The sequence below is a fragment of the Callionymus lyra genome, chromosome 15 (genome assembly GCF_982586985.1).
Source record: "Callionymus lyra chromosome 15, fCalLyr1.hap1.1, whole genome shotgun sequence".
Classification (NCBI taxonomy): domain Eukaryota; kingdom Metazoa; phylum Chordata; class Actinopteri; order Syngnathiformes; family Callionymidae; genus Callionymus; species Callionymus lyra.
The window spans coordinates 24,786,758-24,805,703 of record NC_141832.1 but is presented as its reverse complement, the minus strand read 5'-3'; the positions used below and the strand labels follow the sequence as shown (position 1 = coordinate 24,805,703).

General features: G+C 42.0%; 2 protein-coding genes across 3 annotated transcripts; one reads left to right on the top strand and one right to left on the bottom strand.

The window, feature by feature from the left end:
* The first annotated feature begins 549 nt into the window (after positions 1-549).
* Positions 550-4,354, top strand: rabep2 (rabaptin, RAB GTPase binding effector protein 2). Its single transcript, XM_087808403.1, has 12 exons — positions 550-742; positions 1,446-1,601; positions 1,924-2,003; positions 2,066-2,395; positions 2,466-2,561; positions 2,633-2,731; positions 2,803-2,907; positions 3,091-3,169; positions 3,256-3,267; positions 3,359-3,513; positions 3,579-3,695; positions 3,935-4,354. The coding sequence occupies exons 1-12, from the start codon at positions 727-729 to the stop codon at positions 4,034-4,036; spliced, it is 1,347 nt and encodes a 448-aa protein (XP_087664529.1). The 5' UTR covers positions 550-726; the 3' UTR covers positions 4,037-4,354.
* A 271-nt stretch (positions 4,355-4,625) lies between these two features.
* Positions 4,626-18,217, bottom strand: atp2a1 (ATPase sarcoplasmic/endoplasmic reticulum Ca2+ transporting 1). Of its 2 annotated transcripts, XM_087808401.1 has the most exons (25): positions 18,089-18,217; positions 17,863-17,999; positions 16,931-16,948; positions 16,495-16,577; positions 14,792-14,896; positions 13,992-14,130; positions 12,182-12,262; positions 12,031-12,116; positions 11,552-11,707; positions 11,351-11,492; positions 10,181-10,347; positions 10,024-10,112; positions 9,858-9,960; positions 9,671-9,802; positions 8,273-8,398; positions 7,995-8,213; positions 7,819-7,930; positions 7,530-7,753; positions 7,242-7,462; positions 6,964-7,166; positions 6,353-6,438; positions 5,706-5,839; positions 5,440-5,557; positions 5,152-5,269; positions 4,626-4,864 (listed from the first exon to the last, which is right to left on the bottom strand). In XM_087808401.1, the coding sequence occupies exons 2-25, from the start codon at positions 17,978-17,980 to the stop codon at positions 4,854-4,856; spliced, it is 2,991 nt and encodes a 996-aa protein (XP_087664527.1). In that variant the 5' UTR covers positions 17,981-17,999; positions 18,089-18,217; the 3' UTR covers positions 4,626-4,853. The 2 variants fall into 2 exon arrangements, with proteins under 2 accessions (XP_087664527.1, XP_087664528.1); XM_087808402.1 differs by lacking the exon at positions 4,626-4,864 and having other exon boundaries at positions 5,144-5,269.
* Positions 18,218-18,946: the final 729 nt, after the last annotated feature.

The window sequence follows — 18,946 nt, the reverse complement described above, 5'->3', positions numbered from 1 at the left end:
CCTCCCTTCTTTCAGCAACCAATGTGTCTTTTCTTTTGACTGTATTGGAGTTTTTTTATATATATCTTTATGATACTGGCAATATGTTCACTCATGTAGGACAGAATCAATAAGTGTCCTAATTAGAAAAAATGTTTTTACTCAGTGTTTGGGCTTGACTTTTGGTAGAGAGTTAGACTTGGCATATCTTTATGACAAACAAATGTTGGGTGGCTTAGATGGACTCAACTGCTTTATGAAAGATTATATAAGTGTCACAATAAAAGGGATGATGTTAAAATTACAGCCCAAACTATTTACTTGTCTTTTTTTCCTCCTCCACATAAATATTGAACAGGATCAGTACAATGGGCGGAAAAAACATTTTCCAATTATTTTAATTTTCCTTTTATTAATTGAAAATATGACTCATCTACCAATAGAACATAGTTCAGAGTACAGCTTATCAAAATCATAAACATAAATCTTTCGTTAAGGTCAAAGAAGAGGAAGGGGCGCGTGAACCGGAAGGACGCTGACGTCACGTCCTGAGACTTAGACCGGGGAAAAGTGGTTTCCTGAAGTTGACACCTCATTCAACAATTCCTTACCAAAGTTCCTTCTTCAACCCTGACATGGATCCCACTACCTCAATGAAGACTTAAACCGAGATTTTTATACATATATATTTTAAAATATTCATCTTTATCCGACTTCTGGTTCGTATGCTTATGAAGTGGCGACGGGATGAGCTCCGATCGAGGTAATGTAAACAACATGGGTGGCTAACATGAAGAGTTTTTGTTATTTAACAGTGTTGTTAACTTAATATTTGAGTGTGGGACGACATCTACGTTGTTGTGCTTCTTCTGCGCAACTTGTTGATTCAGACAGATGGTGTTACCCGCTAGCGCTGCTAATACCCAGGTCGCCATTTCCACCATCATTCGTGTTGCTTTTCCTGACAGTTTCAGGGATGAATTTAGCTACAGTCTGCCTGGCAAGAATCTTAAACGGCGGCATTCTGGTGTAGAGTCAGGACCCCTGTCGAAAGAATACATTGTTACCAACACTTTGTTTTCATACTGCTATTCTTAAAGTCACTTTTCATGGTATTTGTTAATGTTGGTGTTCACTGAAAAAATCATATAAATTGAAGACTTTTTTCTACTAAGAATCCATTAAGAAAAGTACTCGTATATTTTGCATCATATATGGCGTATAAACGGATAATGTTAAACCTTATTTGAGAGAGTACTTAATTGGGTTTATATTTATATATATAAGTTGGTTAAAGATACAGTCAAGTGTTCCAACATAATTTTAATCACCCATCAGATGGCAAAAAAGATGTTGCTGTTTGGTATTTTATGCTCCATAATGAACAGACATTTTTTCACTTTCGCATTTTAAAAACATCAACAATGCTGTCACCTGACTTACCTTCTGCATTATTTCTCTCACAGAAGCATCTCTTCAGGCCCAGATAGCCAAGTGCCAAGCTCAAGTCGAACACTGGCAGGGTGTGGCCACCATTTGTGAGCAGAGCAAACGGGAGGAACTGGAAGAGCTGCAAAAACAATGTGATCAAGAGATTCAGTCCCTGCAGGAGGCTCTGAGAGGTCAGTCGGTGTGTCCAAGCATGTGAAACAAGCAGCTCTTTCATCGGCACTGCTCACACGCCTCTCACGTCTAGAATGTTTCAAACTAATCCTCCTGTTATTGAAGTTGAGCTCAACACAATATCACCTTACCTACACATTTACTTTAATCTTGTTATTCAACTCATTGTGAAATAATTTTGGAGATGTGTGTGTTCTGGGAAAATTGGTCAAATGTTCTGCCCAGTTGTAGCTAGTGACCGACCTTAAGTATTGCGTGGAATCGTGGGGAAGATTTAAGGAAATGTTATCTGCTCAACCACTGGAAATATTCTGTTTGCAGAGACGGCAGAGCAATATGAGGCTCGGATCGCTCTGCTTCAGTCTCAGTCCGACTCCAGAAAAGCTAACAAACTCAACTCGGTAAGAAAACATCCGCTTCAGTCTCAATAATATGGTTCTAATGTTCTTGTTTCAAATGTTAGACCAGTCTTACAAAGGGCCGGCTGGATGTTGAAGTGTCCTCGGGTGACCCTGCAGAGCGGACTCACAATCACCAGTCAGAGCTTGAGGTGTCGACTGAGAGTGAAGGAGCAGCGCCGATGGCCGACGGATACTTTTCCCTGAGACACTCCGACTCGGCTTCGTTGTCCTCCTTCTCCTTAGACACTCCTTCTCTTCCTCGGAAAAGTCACTCTCAGGGCGACACTGACTCTCTGGTGTCCACGGGAACTCTGGTGCCTGAAGCCATCTATCTTCCTCCTGCTGGGCATCGGCTGGTCCCTCACAGTGACTGGGACTTGCTCAACACTCAGGTCGGATCATATTTTTGTACGAGTGCTTGCTATGTCTCCAACCTGTGAATGAAGCCAGGTTTTCTCTCAGGTGTCGGACCTGCGAGTGGAGGTGAGTAATCTTCTGACTGAGAAGGAGGAGTTGGAGAAGGAGCTGGACATTCAGATAAACCGCACACACCAGCAGGTGAGAAAACTGACCCACTTTCAGCCGTCCTGGCAAACAAAAACGTTATAATAACTCTTGTTCATGTACAGGTCACTATGCTTCAAGCTCAGGTCCACAACTCCGATTCTCTGCTGCAGGAGTTACAGAAATCTTTGAACCAATCACAGAACGCAGTGCAGAGTCGCCTGGTGCGTGATGTCACTTCCTGTGGACTGCCAGTGCAGCCTCTTGAGTGTTCATGTTGTGCTTGTGTTTCTAGGCGGAGTTGTCTTTGTCGCAGAGAAAAATGTGCACAGAACTCTGTCGGCTGAAGGGAGAGGAGGTGGAGGAGGAGTCAGGTGCCACCTTAGCAGAACAACTGCAGGTAAACTGAAGGCGATGACGCTGAATGACAAAAAGAGTGAAGCTGGTCAATGAGAGAATAATGCTTTTTTTTGGTAAATAAAGAGACGAGGTGAGGGAGAAAAGGGCATAGAATGATTTCAGAGTTGGGAGCAGTGCCACAAAATATATCTTTCTTCTTCTTGCTAATATAACCTCCCTGTAGGTGGCGCACTCCGAGGAGCGGCTTCGCATTGAGATAGTGACTCTGCGGGAGCAGCTGGATGTGCGGGCAGAGGAGAACGGTGAGTTTCTTTACACGGACAATTAAAACTATTCTTGGTAAATTGTGACGTCTGTTTTCTTCTCCAACTCTTGGTGCTGTGAACAGAAGTCTTAGAAGGTGAGTGAGATAATAACATAGTGGGCTTTTAAAAAAATCTCAAACACATTGTCTGTTGTGTGGATTAAAAACAAACTGTTACACACCACAGTGCAGTTTTCCAGTCTAAAGACGGAAACGGATCGAATCCAGGCCCAGAGAGACCAGCTGCAGTCCGACCTGCTCTCCTGCCGCACTGAGCTGGAGGGTCTGCGGGTGGCGCTGTCTCACATTCAGAACCACAACAAGACACTCGGCGGCGATAAAGTGAGTTTTCAGCGAAGCAACATGTTGGAGTCACAAGCAAAAAGTGACCATGTCGGCGTCTGCAGGCGTCTTTGCAGCAGCAGTGTCTGGAGCTGCGCAGTCAGGTGATCAGTCTGCGCAGTCAAGTCGACACCAGCCAGACGGTGCAGAGAGACTTTGTCCAGCTGTCACAATCCTTACAGGTGAGAAGGTCTAAACATCTGGGCTGACACATTCAATATGTTCTCTAAGCAAGAACCAGTGGTATGTGTAGAAAGTAATGAAGGTATGTGGCTGCCAATGACAGGACTTCGCCAGCAGGTGGCGTCGCAGTTTTAACTGCAAACATTTTTCCACATAACTCCAGTTTTAGGAATGAGTCATTTTGGGTAACGCATTTATATTGTTTTACCCTCTGAATCTGAACCGTTTGTCTACTCAGGTGAAGCTGGAGCAGGTGCGACAGTCGGAGACTCTCGAACAAGTCAGAGAAATCCTGGAGGAGGTCAACGAGGAAGCAACGCCGCCTACTGGTGACTTGTGAGAACACGTGCGTCGCATTAGGACCAAAGACTGTCACCGCCAAGATGAAGGAAAACTTTTCCAGTGACCAAAGTAACCCCAGATCCTCCTCCCTCTGCTTGACAAGACGGTCTGTCATCGCTGCTCAATGACCAAAGTATATTTTAGTAAACTGTGAACGACTCCATAATATTTATGTTTTTATTGACACTAAAAAGTCCAGACGACAGGAAACATCCACTGTGGTGCAATAATAACTACATTCTCAAGTCACTGCCACGTCTACGTTCCTCTACAACTGTTTCCTGTCAAGCTACAATAAAAAACTTTATCAATTTAATGTGTTTGTGTGTTTTTTATGTAGAACAGCAGAGGACTGCTGGATGTATTTTTGCTGTTAGGTATCGTGAATTTATTCTATTTTTAAAACCTACATTCCTTTTTTCAAATGTTTAACATTTCATCTTTTTTGGGGGGGATTTAAAAACCCTAAGAAAGTTACAAATAAATGCATTAAACAAGATCATGCTGGGAGAATGACAATATGAGAACTGTCTTATTTCATGACATTGTTGCTGTATGTCAATATATTTTTTATTGAAAACACTGACTTAAGATTGATAATTACACATTTTTATTCTTTAAGAATAGAATCAACACAGTTTGAAGAAGTTATCTATATATTAATTTCAATACATACACGGTAAAATATTCTGCAGCTTGTTTCTTTTTCTGCATTTTTTTTCTTATTTTCATGCCATGTGGTGTTAAGGTCGGCGTCGCTCAGTGAGGCGGCGGCCGACCATCGTCACATGTTGGCTTCCCAGCTGCTGGACTCCTCAGACTTTTCCTGCAAGAGAACAATCTGTTGTGAGTGTCCTGAGATGGACCAGGTCTGTAACATGCCATGACAGGCAGAACATAACAGATATTAGGGTCACCATGGAAAGATGAATGGAAATAAAAGAGTGAAGATGCTGAGATGTTCCCGAGCCAATGTAAGGATTTAATAGATTCAGAAGGTCAATATAAGTGCAATGAAATTAAAATGAATAACAGAATGTGTCGAGCAACACGTATGAGACAAAAGTCAAGTGAAAACATTTTAAAAGGTAATCGGAGCAGACATTCACTGACCTTCCAGATATGTGCGAGCCACAAACTTGAGCAGCTCGTCCAGCAGGATGACGGGGAAGGAGAGCTTGAGAACCACGAACCACTGATCCACCGTCAAATGAGTCAGCTTGAAGATCATCTGCAGGAGGGAACACGTGATGCATCATTGACCTATAACCACTTATTATCTACAAGTCTTCTGGGTTTATTTGGATTTTATGGCTGAAGAATGAGAAAGTTTAGCAGATTCAATAGGCATATAAATAATGATATACAGTTGGGAGAATGATGATGCTGAAGGAGACTCACAGGCAAGGGGTCCACGTAGATGATCATGAAGTGAAGCGACATGGAGAGCGTCATGGCAGCCACCAGCCAGCCATTGCTCCAGGGCGGCATTCGCACTAGCGACTGATTCTCAGACAAGCTGGAGAGATGAGGTGCAGTCCATTAAAATAGTTAAACATGGCATCATTCGTACAAAGAACAACATTTAACATCTGGAAACTCTAGAGAGATCAGATCAGAGTCACATTAGTAAGATGAAGTGAGTCACAGTAACACTGAGCTCAGACCTGTTGAGGGCGTTACACATCTCGATGGTGACCAGCACAGACAGAGCCATGGTCATGGGAGGCGACGCCTCGAACACCTCGCAGCGGATGTCACTGAAGTCAGGGTTGTCCTCGCTGCACTGCATGAAGTGTGACTGAAGGAAAAAAAAAAAGGGTTTTATAAGGATAAGGTTCGTATTTGCTCAAATCAAACATTCAATTTAAGGTTGTCCATAGATGACATTGTTCTAAAGTAAGTTAAACTTATCAGAAACTGATCCACACTTTTTTTTGGTACTGTCCAAGTGTATCAATCCTGAAAATTCATTTTAAAATTAATTTCTGATGCTTCATTCATGATGCATCTTTACTGAAACAACCTTTTTCAAGATACCATTTTTGGTGTCTCAAAAGACCTAAATCTAAACAATAATTTAAAAAGATTGTTGCATTAAGCAAGGTGTCCTATTTTATTTCAATGGAAGGCTTCACACCGTTATTAAATGATGTTATATGCTGCTTATTTCAATACTGTGTGCATTGATTTATTCAGATTGTGTTTGGGCTACTAATTGTCTCATTGTTTCACATTTGATTATTATTTCCTTAAATTTGTTCTTGGTGTACATACAATAATGAATAAAACTATGCCAGATGTAAGCACTGACCAGCTGGTAGAAGGTGACCATGGGACCGTCATCGCTGTAGATGAACCACCAGGCAGCGGCAGCAACAGTAGCGGCTCCAACGTATCCTGTGGCAGACGATATTGACATGAGGCTCTCGGATCATTCTGCTCAACTAGAGTGATATTAACATTTTTATCAACTTCTCTCTCTTTCTTTGATCAATTTATAAAACACACATTGTTCCAGGGTGATTATTTGAGTTTCCCTTTACTAACTAACTGTTGTATTTATTAGAAACAGGGTCTTTGTAAAAGTTGCAGAATGTAAGCATACGTTTGAGAAATTCTCTTATGTTCTTAAAAGCAAAGTATTGTACAAAGAGCATAATTTCATTTAATTGTTCAAATTACATGTTGGACTTTAATCATCCTGAGATATTGTAAATGTTTTAAGATGAACATTTAGATTTGTATCCTCTGAAACATGCAAAATGTAATTTACACGCGATGAAAATGTTTCATCTTTTAAATATATTTTAGAAGATTTTTACATTTTCAAAAGCACATGAAGTGGACCAGATACTTAAGGCTCTGGAGTTTTAAGTCCATTAACTGTTACCATGGTAACAACATGAATCAAACATGTCTCACCTCCGATAGTCAGATATCTGAAAAATAGCCAGCCTGAGATGAGGGGCTCCTTAGGAGAGCGCGGGGCTTTGCCCATGATGTCGAGGTCGGGAGGGTTGAAGCCCAGTGCAGTTGCAGGAAGACCGTCAGTCACCAGGTTGACCCACAGCAGCTGGACGGGGATCAGCGCCTCAGGCAGACCCAGAGCCGCGGTCAGGAAGATACTGGACAGAAGACGATATTGATTGGATTAAAAAAAGGAATGAACTTTGAGTTATTACACACATTGTGTCACTCACCAGACGACCTCACCCACGTTGGAGGAGATGAGGTAGCGGATGAACTGCTTCATGTTGTTGTAGATGGCGCGGCCCTCCTCTACAGCAGAAACGATGGAAGAAAAGTTGTCGTCAGCCAGGACCATCTCAGAGGCAGACTTGGCAACGGCAGTGCCAGAGCCCATGGCGATGCCGATCTCTGCCTTCTTCAAGGCCGGGGCATCGTTCACTCCATCTCCAGTCTGGTCAGAGACAAAGCACGGATTCAAGAAAAAGTTCCAAGTGGGAACACGAGGACAAGGTTCTCACCATGGCAGTGATCTCATCAAATCCCTGCAGGAACTCTACGATCTTGGACTTGTGTGACGGCTCCACTCTGGCGAAGCAGCAGGCCTTTCTGACGGCGATCTTCTGATCATACGGACTGAGGTCGTCAAACTCGCGGCCTGTGTAGGCCCTGCCGCTCACGTCCTCGTCCTCAGTGAAGATGCCGATGCGACGACAGATGGCGACGGCGGTGCCCTTATTGTCACCTGCAGAGATGATGGGTAAAGGTGAATCCTTTCTCAATATGTTCCAGCTCCGGAAATGAACTGACCGGTGATCATGATGACCCTGATGCCAGCGGCTCTGCAGAGCTCGATGGAACTCATCACTTCCTTACGAGGAGGATCCAACATCCCGACACAGCCCACGAAGGTCATATCGACCTGGAGAAAAGAAAAGACATCCATGAACTCACGCGTCTCACCATGAATCTTCCCCTTTACTCACCTCGTAGTCTGCAAACTTGGTGGAGTCCTCCAGGTTCATCTCCTCCTTCCTCAGAGGGGTATCTCGAGTGGCCAATGCCAGGCAGCGGAGGGTGTCACGCCCTGTCCCCCACTCTTTAATGACTGACATGATGTTATCTTTCACCGGGCCGGTCAGCGGCACTCGGGAAGTTCCGACGCGCACGTAGGCGCAGCGTTCGATCACGCCCTCTGGAGCGCCCTGGAGGTTCAATACGTATGAGCCTCTCATGTTCAAACGTGGCTCCTTCATCAACTCACTTTGACAAACATCTTGTTTCCCACTGGGGCTTTGCCAGACTTGGCGGGAGAGCAGTAGACGGACATCGACTTCCTGTCTCTGGAGAACTCCAGGGTGAACTCTTTCTTCATGAGCTGCTTTACCACCTATAAGAATAAAACAAAAATGTCTTCATTTATGTCTCCTTAATAACTGTGTCATCAAAAATCATCCATTCAGGGCTCTCCTTTAGGGTGAGGCACTGCCTCACCTCTTAATCCAAAGCCCATCACAAACTGTGTTGATATATGCAATTGACTCACGCTGGTTCTCAAGTATCTCTGAATGTTGCCAATATAATGCTCACAGATAAGTTTATTTGCCTTGATTTTCCACAGTCTGGCTGATGTCTTTAACCATTAAAATTTTATGTTTGTAAGGGTCTTATTTAGTTTCGCTTAACCGGAAATACAACCGCAGTGAAAAGGCAAAGTTGGAGGCACACACCACTGAGCCTCCACAAAGTACGTCACATCTTCATTGAGGCGGAGAGACTTGTAAAACTAAAGGAAATAACGTGACAAAACAAAGTCACAGAGGTTTGTGTGGCGAAGGAAAGGCGCATGGACTTAATATAAAGATAAAGGTAAGACCAGAAACGTTTTTTAATTGCAATCGTATAAAAAAAAGATAAGACTAAGAAAAATACAATAAAGTATTAAAAAAACTACATTTTGGCCCTAAATAAAATATTCTTTGTTTTTCTCACGCTTATATTGACCCATTTAATACTTAATATTTATCAACATCAGGCAGGTCTTTCTTTCATCACTGCACCGCAAGACTTACACTGATAACAACGTGTGATTGAATCATCGTAACTAAACATTTTAATACAAATACAGTGCTGACATCTACTGCTGTCAAGCTAGCCGTCGCTCAGGATTCTTCATTCTAGAACCAAATTTAAAATCTGGAGGATTCTGTTCTGTAGGAGGAAATTAAACAGTTTTCAGATTAAGAGCTTTGAAACAGCTGCGTCTTCCTTGTAATCCTTTACTTTCACGGTCATAGTCTATACTGTTTAAAGTCCACGTTTGCTAATACTTTTAAAATGATTTATCAGGTCATTCATTTTTTCTCAGATAATTGAATATGGATTTTGAATATAGAATAATAATACAATGATAATTAAAAACAAATATTTCATTTTATTATGCCAAATATGGAATGATAAACATTTATAAAGTTGAGATTAAAAGTTGAGATTAAAAGTTGAGATAAAGCGATTAAATAGCGATTTCATGGCTAAATGTTGGTTTGCTTTATCATCCCTGTTAAAAAAACTTCTAGGTGAAATTCAAAGTAGTCAATCCAATTGACGCCACCTGATCAGAGTTACACATCTACAACATGCTGGTTCCAGGAGTGTGACTCACAGAGCAGCAGGCGTCGGCCCTCTCCACGTTGGACAGGCCTCGCACCTCCGTGTTGAACACGTTCATCTTCTCCACCAGGCAACTGAGGGCAGTCTCAGTGGCCTCGCCCACTTTTTCATAGATACCTTTCGACTGAAGAAAAACAGTTATCTTAGAATCTAGGTAGTGATGCGTAACCTCCTCAGACCTCATTGTAATCCAGAGAGGAGTCGTTGCAGAGCGCACAGATGGTGGCCAGCTCCACCAGTCCGTCGAACTGGCCGCACTTGACCAGCGAACCGTTCCTCGTGCTGTCCACAAAGAATCAGTCATTGTTCGCACCTAACCCTCCCACGCTTGTTTTTGACACTCACACTTCGCCCTCTGGTGTGTATTTAGAGCCGGAGATGTCAAACTGACCCAGAGAAACGCTCTCGCCCTCCACTCTGTCGATGATGAACATCTGCAGACGACAGGAAGATTCAGCAGCAGTTTGAGAATCAGAATCTTGAGGCTAGTATAGTGACAGACCTTGGTCACACACATCTGGTTGGTCGTGAGGGTCCCAGTCTTGTCTGAGCAGATGACTGAGGTGCAGCCCAGGGTCTCTACTGACGGCAGACTCCTGACGATGGCGTTCTTCTTGGCCATACGGCGAGTTCCCAGGGCCAGACATGTGGTGATCACAGCAGGCAGACCTGAGACGGATGACAGGGTGAAACAAAACTTTATCATAAGGAGCCACATGTTGTTAGGGGCCGTCACGCCAAAAGAAAGAGAGGATGAAGCCTTTAAATATACACGGTGAGCCAGGGACTAAACATGTATAAACTAAGAGCACTTTTTAAATTTTATTTTTCGCAGAAAAGATAAAAAAAACAGAGAAAAAAAAAATGTTTACAAGTAACAATTAGAGTTGAACTATTTATGAATAATAAGTATAATAAAAACAGTTGTATTCAAGAAAATACCAGTGTGTTTATCTTAATCTGTAATCGTGGGAAGTCCAGTTCTAATTGTATACACTGAAAATGATTTAAGATTGAACATTCTGGTGCTTTCCTTAACCAATATTTAGTTGCTTTGTTTATGACAACTGCTTCACATTTACAGTACGTAGCATGGAGTTGAATAACGTCTTGCACTTGATCATTGTCTTCATAGTCTTTGCCATTCTGACTATTCCTCCATCGGTTGCAAAGCACTGGAGGTTACGTAAGCCAAGAAGCATTTCATTTTCTACACCGAAGTGCATGTTCAACATGTGCAGGCTTCGTCCTTATTTCCCAGAATGCATCACCTCTTCTCTAATTACTAATTGAACTCCCCACTGCTCTTTTTTGATTTTACCCACCCATTAAACTCATGAAGCTTCATTTCAAATGTCCAATAGTCTTCTGCCGAATTCTTTATTATCCTTAAAGATGTTTAAAATTGATAATTTTTCTTCGTGTCTGGATGATTTTGAGCTTTATTGTTAATTTATTTCTACATGATCCCTCTTATAGTTTTACTCTGACCTCATGAGGTCCACATAAATACAGTCAGAGCCATATGTTACTCGTGGCTGCAGGTTTCCCAGGTCTACGTACGACAGTCAACCCTGGATGGTTAGTTACAGGAAAGGCAACATGAAGTGAATCCGGATAAAAATAACAATCATCTCGGCGAGTGCATCAACTTAAATCCCGAGGGGATTACCTTCGGGGATGGCGGCCACAGCCAGAGCCACAGCGATCTTGAAATAGTAGATGGCCCCACGGAACCATGAGCCGCCGTGGACTGGGTCATTGAAGTGGCCGATGTTGATGATCCACACGGCAACGCAGATGAGAGAGATGACCTGCGATCGGAGGACGACATGTTGGTTCCATTTAGGCTTTTCCAACATCACAGTCTTACCTTTGACAGCTGTTCGCCGAACTCGTCCAGTTTCTGCTGCAGAGGGGTCTTCTCTTGCTCGGTGGCTGCCATCTGGTCGCGGATCTTGCCGATCTCAGTGGAGACACCTGTTGCGATCGCAATACCGGTCGCCTTTCCAGCTGCAATGTTGGTACCCTGTCGATGAAGGTCCACATTTGCTTTTGATGCAAAATATTAAGTTGTTTATATGATATAATCAAAACTTTGTATATAAAATAGTAAAGATAGTAAGATAGTAAGCTAAAATTAGATAAATATCAACAAAAATATCTGAATAGTTTAAATATCACAACAGAATAATATTATATTTTAATTTGTATGCGAGGGACCACAGTTTGCCCAGGAATGTGCAAATTACTTAACCATGATGACAAATATTTACAGTCAGTTCAGACTCAACAATAACATTATGACCACGCAAGTCGTTTTTTTCATGTTACTACGAGACAGTGCCTTACAGAGAACAGCATGTTCTTCTTGTCCTGGTTGACAGCTCTAGGGTCTGGAACAGCATCGGTGTGCTTGATCACGCTCACAGATTCACCTGGCAGACACGGCAGATGCTGGTCAGGTGGACAAAAGTCACTGTTTTTTTTCCGAGAGTCTTACCGGTGAGAATGGACTGATCCACCCGCAGGGTCGTCGATTTGATGGAGATGAGCCTGATGTCGGCAGGCACTTTATCACCAACTGAAAACCAACGCAGAGTTTCAGTTTTTCTTCAGCTTAATCACAACATTACCAGAGTGGTTTCATTGGTGTTAGCAACCGGAGTGAATGCAGTTGTTGTTGAAAAGTGATACTGTGGTCAGAGACCCAGTTAGACTGAGGGAGACCTTGGGGAGATGATGAAGTGAGGTGAACAGGTGGAGAGACAAACACACTGAAGAGTGAGACGGTCATTGATAGTAAGAGTATTATTCATAGGCTGTCCTCGGGTTCCCTCAACTCTCTTGTTGCTGCCTTACAAGTCCATGGTTGACATTCACAGAGAACATCATTGTTAACGTAGAGAAAATATGGAAACACTTTCTTTAACAGTAAATGTTAAATTACTGTGCAATTAAATTGATGGAGTATTTGAGCATCTTTATAAAGAAAATATTTTGCACATATGTTGGCACTTGGAATAATGCCATATTTTCTTAACCCTTGAACTTTGACCCAAACATAACACAAGGGTTAAAATGTTATTGCACACTACAACTTGTATTCTCACGCTATGTCAAAAAAGTTAAACGGTGCAAAGTGTTCTCTGGACAATATAGTCTAGGTGATTGGAATTCATGCACATAAATAGTTAAAAATACCTCGAAAATAATTATTTTATCTTAGCTATCTTATCCAGACTCTTCGAAGGTTTCATGACACAATGTCCTTAACCCCTAAAATAAAACTGTTGGCACTTTGTACATTGGCACAAAGTTATAAAAAAAATATTATTAAGATTATTGTGCTTTTTAAGCTTCCTCTTTTTTTCTCTCAATCCACGTCTATCTGGCTCCACTTTCTTCATAACCCTTGCACTAATTAAACTAGTTGTCTGAAGGGTTTTGCGTCTGTTATAGTTGCCACCCCTCTTGCTTTTGTTGAACTCTGCCAGATATATATTTTTCCTCCATGTGTTACAAACTTTGACCAGCAAATAGATCTGATATTGTGTTGCAAATAACTACTGTCTTGAGGAGTCTTTTTATTGATGGAGTGTCGAGTAATCTTTTGGATTTATAGACCAAGACGGTGGGAAACGTAGGCACTAAGAAAATAATGAGACATTTTCACACTGAGGTAAAATAATCCTAAAGTTGATATGAAGAAAACAAATATGAGATCAGTTGCTCTGCATTGGTTTGTGTGCAGGTTTAAAAATTAAAACACATAAATTATAATAAAATCTTATCACATTTTTTCTCATTTCATTTAACACTACAAAAGCACTCTGAGACATCTGCCAAGCTACTCATTTATAAACTTTATTGTTAGCGATTAGCTCAATTGTAACTCACTACAACTAACACACACAACACACTCGAGACTGTAAGTAGCACTATCTACACCACAGTGACCGATTGATCCTTCAAAGGATTCATGGATTCCAGATTGCAAAATAAAATATAGCCAATTGTACTTATAATCTATATTTTGTAAAATGTTGAAATAGGAGTTGTTTAGCTTAAAGAAAGACTGGCAGATAAATACATGTGATCACATCCTATGATAAAATATCAGCTGGATAAATTTGCTTGTTACATCTTTCTCAGGCTGTGTCTAGAAGTAACATAGTCGGTGTAAAAATATCAGTCTCCAGAAGAACATTGGACATTTGAGATGAAGCTGCATGAGTTTAATGGGTGTGGAATCAGAACCTGTTTTGTTTGATCAAGACAAGAGGTCAAAATAGTTGATGGTGAAATCTTACCAGAGACCTCTACCACATCACCAGGGACGATTTCTCTGGCCTTGATTCTCTGCACGCTCTTCCTGTCCGACCGGTAAACTTTGCCCATCTCAGGCTCGTACTCCTTCAGGGCCTCAATGGCACTCTCTGCATTTCGCTCCTGTACAAATGAGAAGTTAAATCTCTTGAGTGTCCTACTGACCGGAAACATTGCAGTACTGGTCTGTAGAGTACACTGAACAATTGCAACATGAATGTTGTAATCATGAAACAATAAAATTGAGGTGTCTGATTATTTTTTTTCTCCTACTATATTTGTGTTATACCAAGAAATTGCACTTTTCAAACTATCATTCATCCTGTCTTCCAAGGCTATCCCGCCCTACTCCCCCACTCTCGCCCTCCACCGCCTCGAAGTGTAAAGCCTGACGTATTCCAACGGCCGTCTATCTCCCGATTCTCTCTCTCGCCCCCCACATGTGAATCCTTGTGCATAGTTTCCAAATGACTGCCACAGGGTCGACACAGCGCCCCTCACCACCAGCGCTACCACCAGCAGTGCCACGAGCATGAAAACACAGTCCCCTGTAACGTGATCGCCCATCTGTATTTTTACTGTGGATTGTAATGAATACGCCGCTGACTTTCACCTCTTCACCTCTCGCTCACACCAGTCCTGGAGCTCAGAGCGAAGGACACGCAGAGGAGACTTGCTGTAATTTATGATGTGTGACTGTTACTAAGTCTTTATTTAGGTGTGAGTAAAAGACAGAAGCAGCTATGTGCCTTTGAGATCGCAATTGTGTTTCTGCGAGGCTGACCTGCCACACTCCAACAACAGCATTAGCGATGAGGATGAGGAGGATGACGAAGGGCTCCACAAATGCTGTGACGGATTCCTCGCCTTCCTCAAACCAGGCCAGTACCTGGAAGAGAGACAGAAATCATTCATTCTTGTTCCATGATCTGCTGATTAGTGTTTATTAACTGAAACTTTGAATTACTTTATTTATAGACAACGCATTAATTTCTGTTAAAATAATTACCATGACATAAATAATACTATCGTAACTACTCATTTTAAATCACTTCATTTTAAATGTATTTTTAGTTAAGATTCTAAACTTTTTAAGACTTTCTCTCCAAACTGTTTTCCTATAAATCACTGATATGTCAAGATTTAGGGAAGAAATATTGAGCAGATGTTTTTAAAATAAAGGCTATGATGGGTAGGAAACGATTCTTCATGATCAGTTTGAGAGTCTCACTCTGACATCATAAGGGCCACATGAACACTAGAGAAGGGCTGCATGTGGCTCATTTTGCCCAGCTCTGTTGTAAAGCACTTTGAGACTATGACATAGTAAAGAATATTAATAGTAATATAACTTTTTTCTTGTGTATATTGTTAACTAAATCTCAATGTGAATTCCATCCATGTGACTTGTATGGAACACGTGTGTGGCCCTGTGAGCACACACCATTACACACAGGTCTGTTTGGGAAAAGCTGGTGTTGACGTTGACACAGATTAGCTGCCGGCAGAGCAAAGTCACAAGAGAATGTGCTCCATCTACTAAACTGCTTTCTGCTCCTAGATCTTATTTCATCACAATTATTCTTAATTCCCCATAAATAGTCAACCCTGTCATTTGCTTTTGCTCCTTGCAGACACAATGGAAGTGCAGATGGAGGGTCCCGAGCTGTCAGCAGGACATCCCTGTGTGTATGAATAGGATGACCCTGTATCTACAGTATTTAGCCTTCTCTCCTTTACAAACCATATATGACTTTGAATCTATTGCTCGTTTGTCATCGTAACAAACAATTCCATTGTGCAACCCAATCCCCGGGCCCCCTCTTCGCTCTGTCCCCTCGCTCTTTCTGCTGCAGGCCATCCTTCGTTCCTTCCATCCCTGACCTTTGTTCAAGGATACAGTTCTCGTCCTGGCTTGAGACTTTCTTAAAATAAAGCACGAGCCATGCTTGCGTCCAAAAAAGACACACACATACACACACACACACCAGTTTCCAGTGGACCATCCTATTTTCTTGCTTGCACTCGTTCACGTGCAAACACACACACACACACACTGCTTGGCTCCGGCCTTCTAAGGCCATAATGACAGCTGTGCATGAGGCCAGAGGGCAGAGATAGAGGATTAAGACAATGTGTCCAGTCTGTCCACAAAACAGTTTCAGAGAGGTGGATGGGAGCAAAGCCAGAGAGGGATTCCTTTTTTAAATGAGAGTGAGGACATGGCGCTAAACGTAATTCAATAACTGGGTGATGTGCAAAGTGTGTTTGTTGGCCTGAGTGTGTGTGTGTCTGTGTCTGTGTCTGTCAAAGGGGGAGTTCTGGCTCTGGTTGACTGAGCATGCTGTCTATGACACTGCAATGACACATTTTTCCAGACATAACTGAATATTTTGAGGAAAATCGATGAATTGCATTACAGGAGGGACTACATTTATTTTTATTTACGATAGTATGATCATTTAAAAGCGGAAGAATGAAACTTACAAAAGAAATGCAGGCGGCCAGCAGCAGGATTCGGACCAACAAGTCTTCAAATTGCTCCACAACCAGCTCCCAGATGCTTTTTCCTGGCAGACAGTAATGGAGAAAACATTGTGAAGATCACAACCAGTGTCATGTTCATCATTTTCAAATGTTATGTTGGGATAGAAATTAATTATTTTATTCTGTACTGCCGCCCACAAAAAAGAATCCTATGTTGTGTTTACAACACTAGCAATAAAAGTTTCTGATTCTGATATCTGGATCAATATCGATCACAAGACCCCTGTAGCCAGGCCGGACCATTACACTGGAGACAGGTGTCTGATAAGTGACTTGTCATCACAGGAAGTGAGGATGACAGGTGTGTCTGCGGTTAAAAGATTATAATCTGGACGTGCAATTTGAAAGTGAATGATGAGGTTAAAATTGGACTCACCCTCCTCTGCTGGCAGCTCTGTGTATGAGAGAGAGAGAGAACACACATTATTATAAAGACTTCAGACATGTCTGTACTTTATTTAGCTATATGGTTAGCTAATATGTGAAAGTTTCATACAGCAATCAAACAAATGACAATATTCTCTCACAGTAAACCAAGTCTTAGCAGCTAATGTTGATATTGCTAAAGAGATTAAGCTAAATTAGCATCTTCAACAGTTTACTGTAAAATGAGAAAATAATAATACAAAAACATAAACATAATAAATGAAATTTGGAAACGAAAATAAAAATCGACACACCACTTCCCTCCTTAAATAGATGGAACGAGCTAAATCTTTCATTAAAAAAACAATTTAATCATGAGTTTTAAATGTAGATCATCACATACTCACTGATACCGTCTCTGAACCATGTTAGTGTGTTGGCGTTAACAAAAGGTCTGTTTCTATCAGAAAGATGATCTCTTGGCCCATTAGAAATTGGCTATGCAACAGGAGGTTGGAGGTGCCCTTAAGCAAGGGGTATTATAGTGCGATTAACGCTAGCTGGCAAAGGCCAAACTGTCCAAAGCGACACTTTTGGTGACCCCAAGTCAATCAACGTATTTCTGACATGTCACATTTAAAATCTCTTCTCCTCATATCTGAGGTAGACTTGAGGAAGAGTTATTTCTCAGTGTTTACAGGCCAAGAAAATCTGACTTAATCTCTCATATCATCTAAATCCAGTTCATTGTTAGGAAACCTGAAACTCTAGTGCACCTGCTCCAGAGACATCACGTCCCATTGTGTCAGCGAGACACTTCCTTAGATTAGACATCTTAAAGTCACGCTCGCATGCAGATACACATCAACAGATGCAAAGTATTTATCGCAGGAGTCTAGGTTCACATTCATCCATCCATCCTCGGCCTCCCTCCTTCCTCACCGTTGTAGCCGAACCTGTCCAGGTTCTTCTTGAATTGCTCAGGTGTGAGGCCCGAGTCTTCTGTCACGCCAAAGTGGGAGAGAACATCCTCCGACTCTTTCATGTGTGCGTTCTCCATGCTGGCTCAAATGGAGAGACTTTGGGAGAAAAAAAAGAGTTCAGATGAGTCTCAGCAGCTTGGCCCACACTGACAGTTGTATAAACAGGACCTCAAAGTTTCACCCACCAATTTGTCGAAGTGTGGGATTGGGATTAAGAACTGGCAACCCCCTCCGTTCAGACTGGCTGACTCTCTACCCCCACTCTCTCTCTATCTCCCTCTCTCTCTTGGCTGTTGCTCTCCTCTCAGAGCCCTGAGCTGACAGAAAGTGCAACCCTGCAAACTGTCCTAAAAAGTTTTATACATTTGAAATAGTGGTCCCATTGGTGCTCGCCTGCCATTCACTGGCATCTCATTGGCTGGGAGCGCCACAATTAAGTGGACTGGGATGTCCCAGTGTTAAAGAATGGGGCATCGGGAGGAGGGGGAGGGCAACAACTGCAAAGGGGTCTGATGCCTGGCAAGCTGGAAATAAGACGTACATGAGAGAGAATGCACGGTCAGGACAATGAGGGAGAGGAAGGGAACTTATCAGTGACTCTTTCTGAATGAGAGATGAGAGGTATGAGACATTGATGGACAATGGTGAACAGGGAATGCACATGTATACAGACATGTGCGGGAGGAGACAGCACCAAACATTTATAGGTCAACTAATGTGAAAACTTAACTCTCTTGACTCACTCTCAAATGTTGAAGACTTCCTCTTCAAGATGCAGTAAGTCCTTTATCATGATGATGTTTTGAAGTTATTACTTTATAAAGTTCTCCCACGTCTGAAATCTCAGTCACTTGGAGTGATGAAGCTTGGTGACAAACCTTGATGTGTGACCAGTCATAGCAGAGTGGGTATGGTTATGGTAAACAAGATTTAATTAATGGAAGTGTTTTCAGTGGCTGGTCCAAGATCAATTTTAAAAGACACTTCAATTCACCAATAAGTTGCCTTGAGTGAGAATGACTGAAGCTAGAACTCATGATTGA

Coding starts and splice junctions, on each gene's coding strand:
- rabep2 (XM_087808403.1), top strand. Junction 1,602..1,923: donor CCTGCAGGAGGCTCTGAGAG/GTCAGTCGGTGT, acceptor TTCTGTTTGCAG/AGACGGCAGAGCAATATGAG. Junction 2,396..2,465: donor GGGACTTGCTCAACACTCAG/GTCGGATCATAT, acceptor GTTTTCTCTCAG/GTGTCGGACCTGCGAGTGGA.
- atp2a1 (XM_087808401.1), bottom strand. CDS start 17,980: ATGGAGAACGCACACATGAAAGAGTCGGAGGATGTTCTCTCCCACTTT. Junction 8,214..8,272: donor GAAACAAGATGTTTGTCAAA/GTGAGTTGATGA, acceptor TTGAACCTCCAG/GGCGCTCCAGAGGGCGTGAT. Junction 5,840..6,352: donor TGGTCACCTTCTACCAGCTG/GTCAGTGCTTAC, acceptor TTTTTCCTTCAG/TCACACTTCATGCAGTGCAG.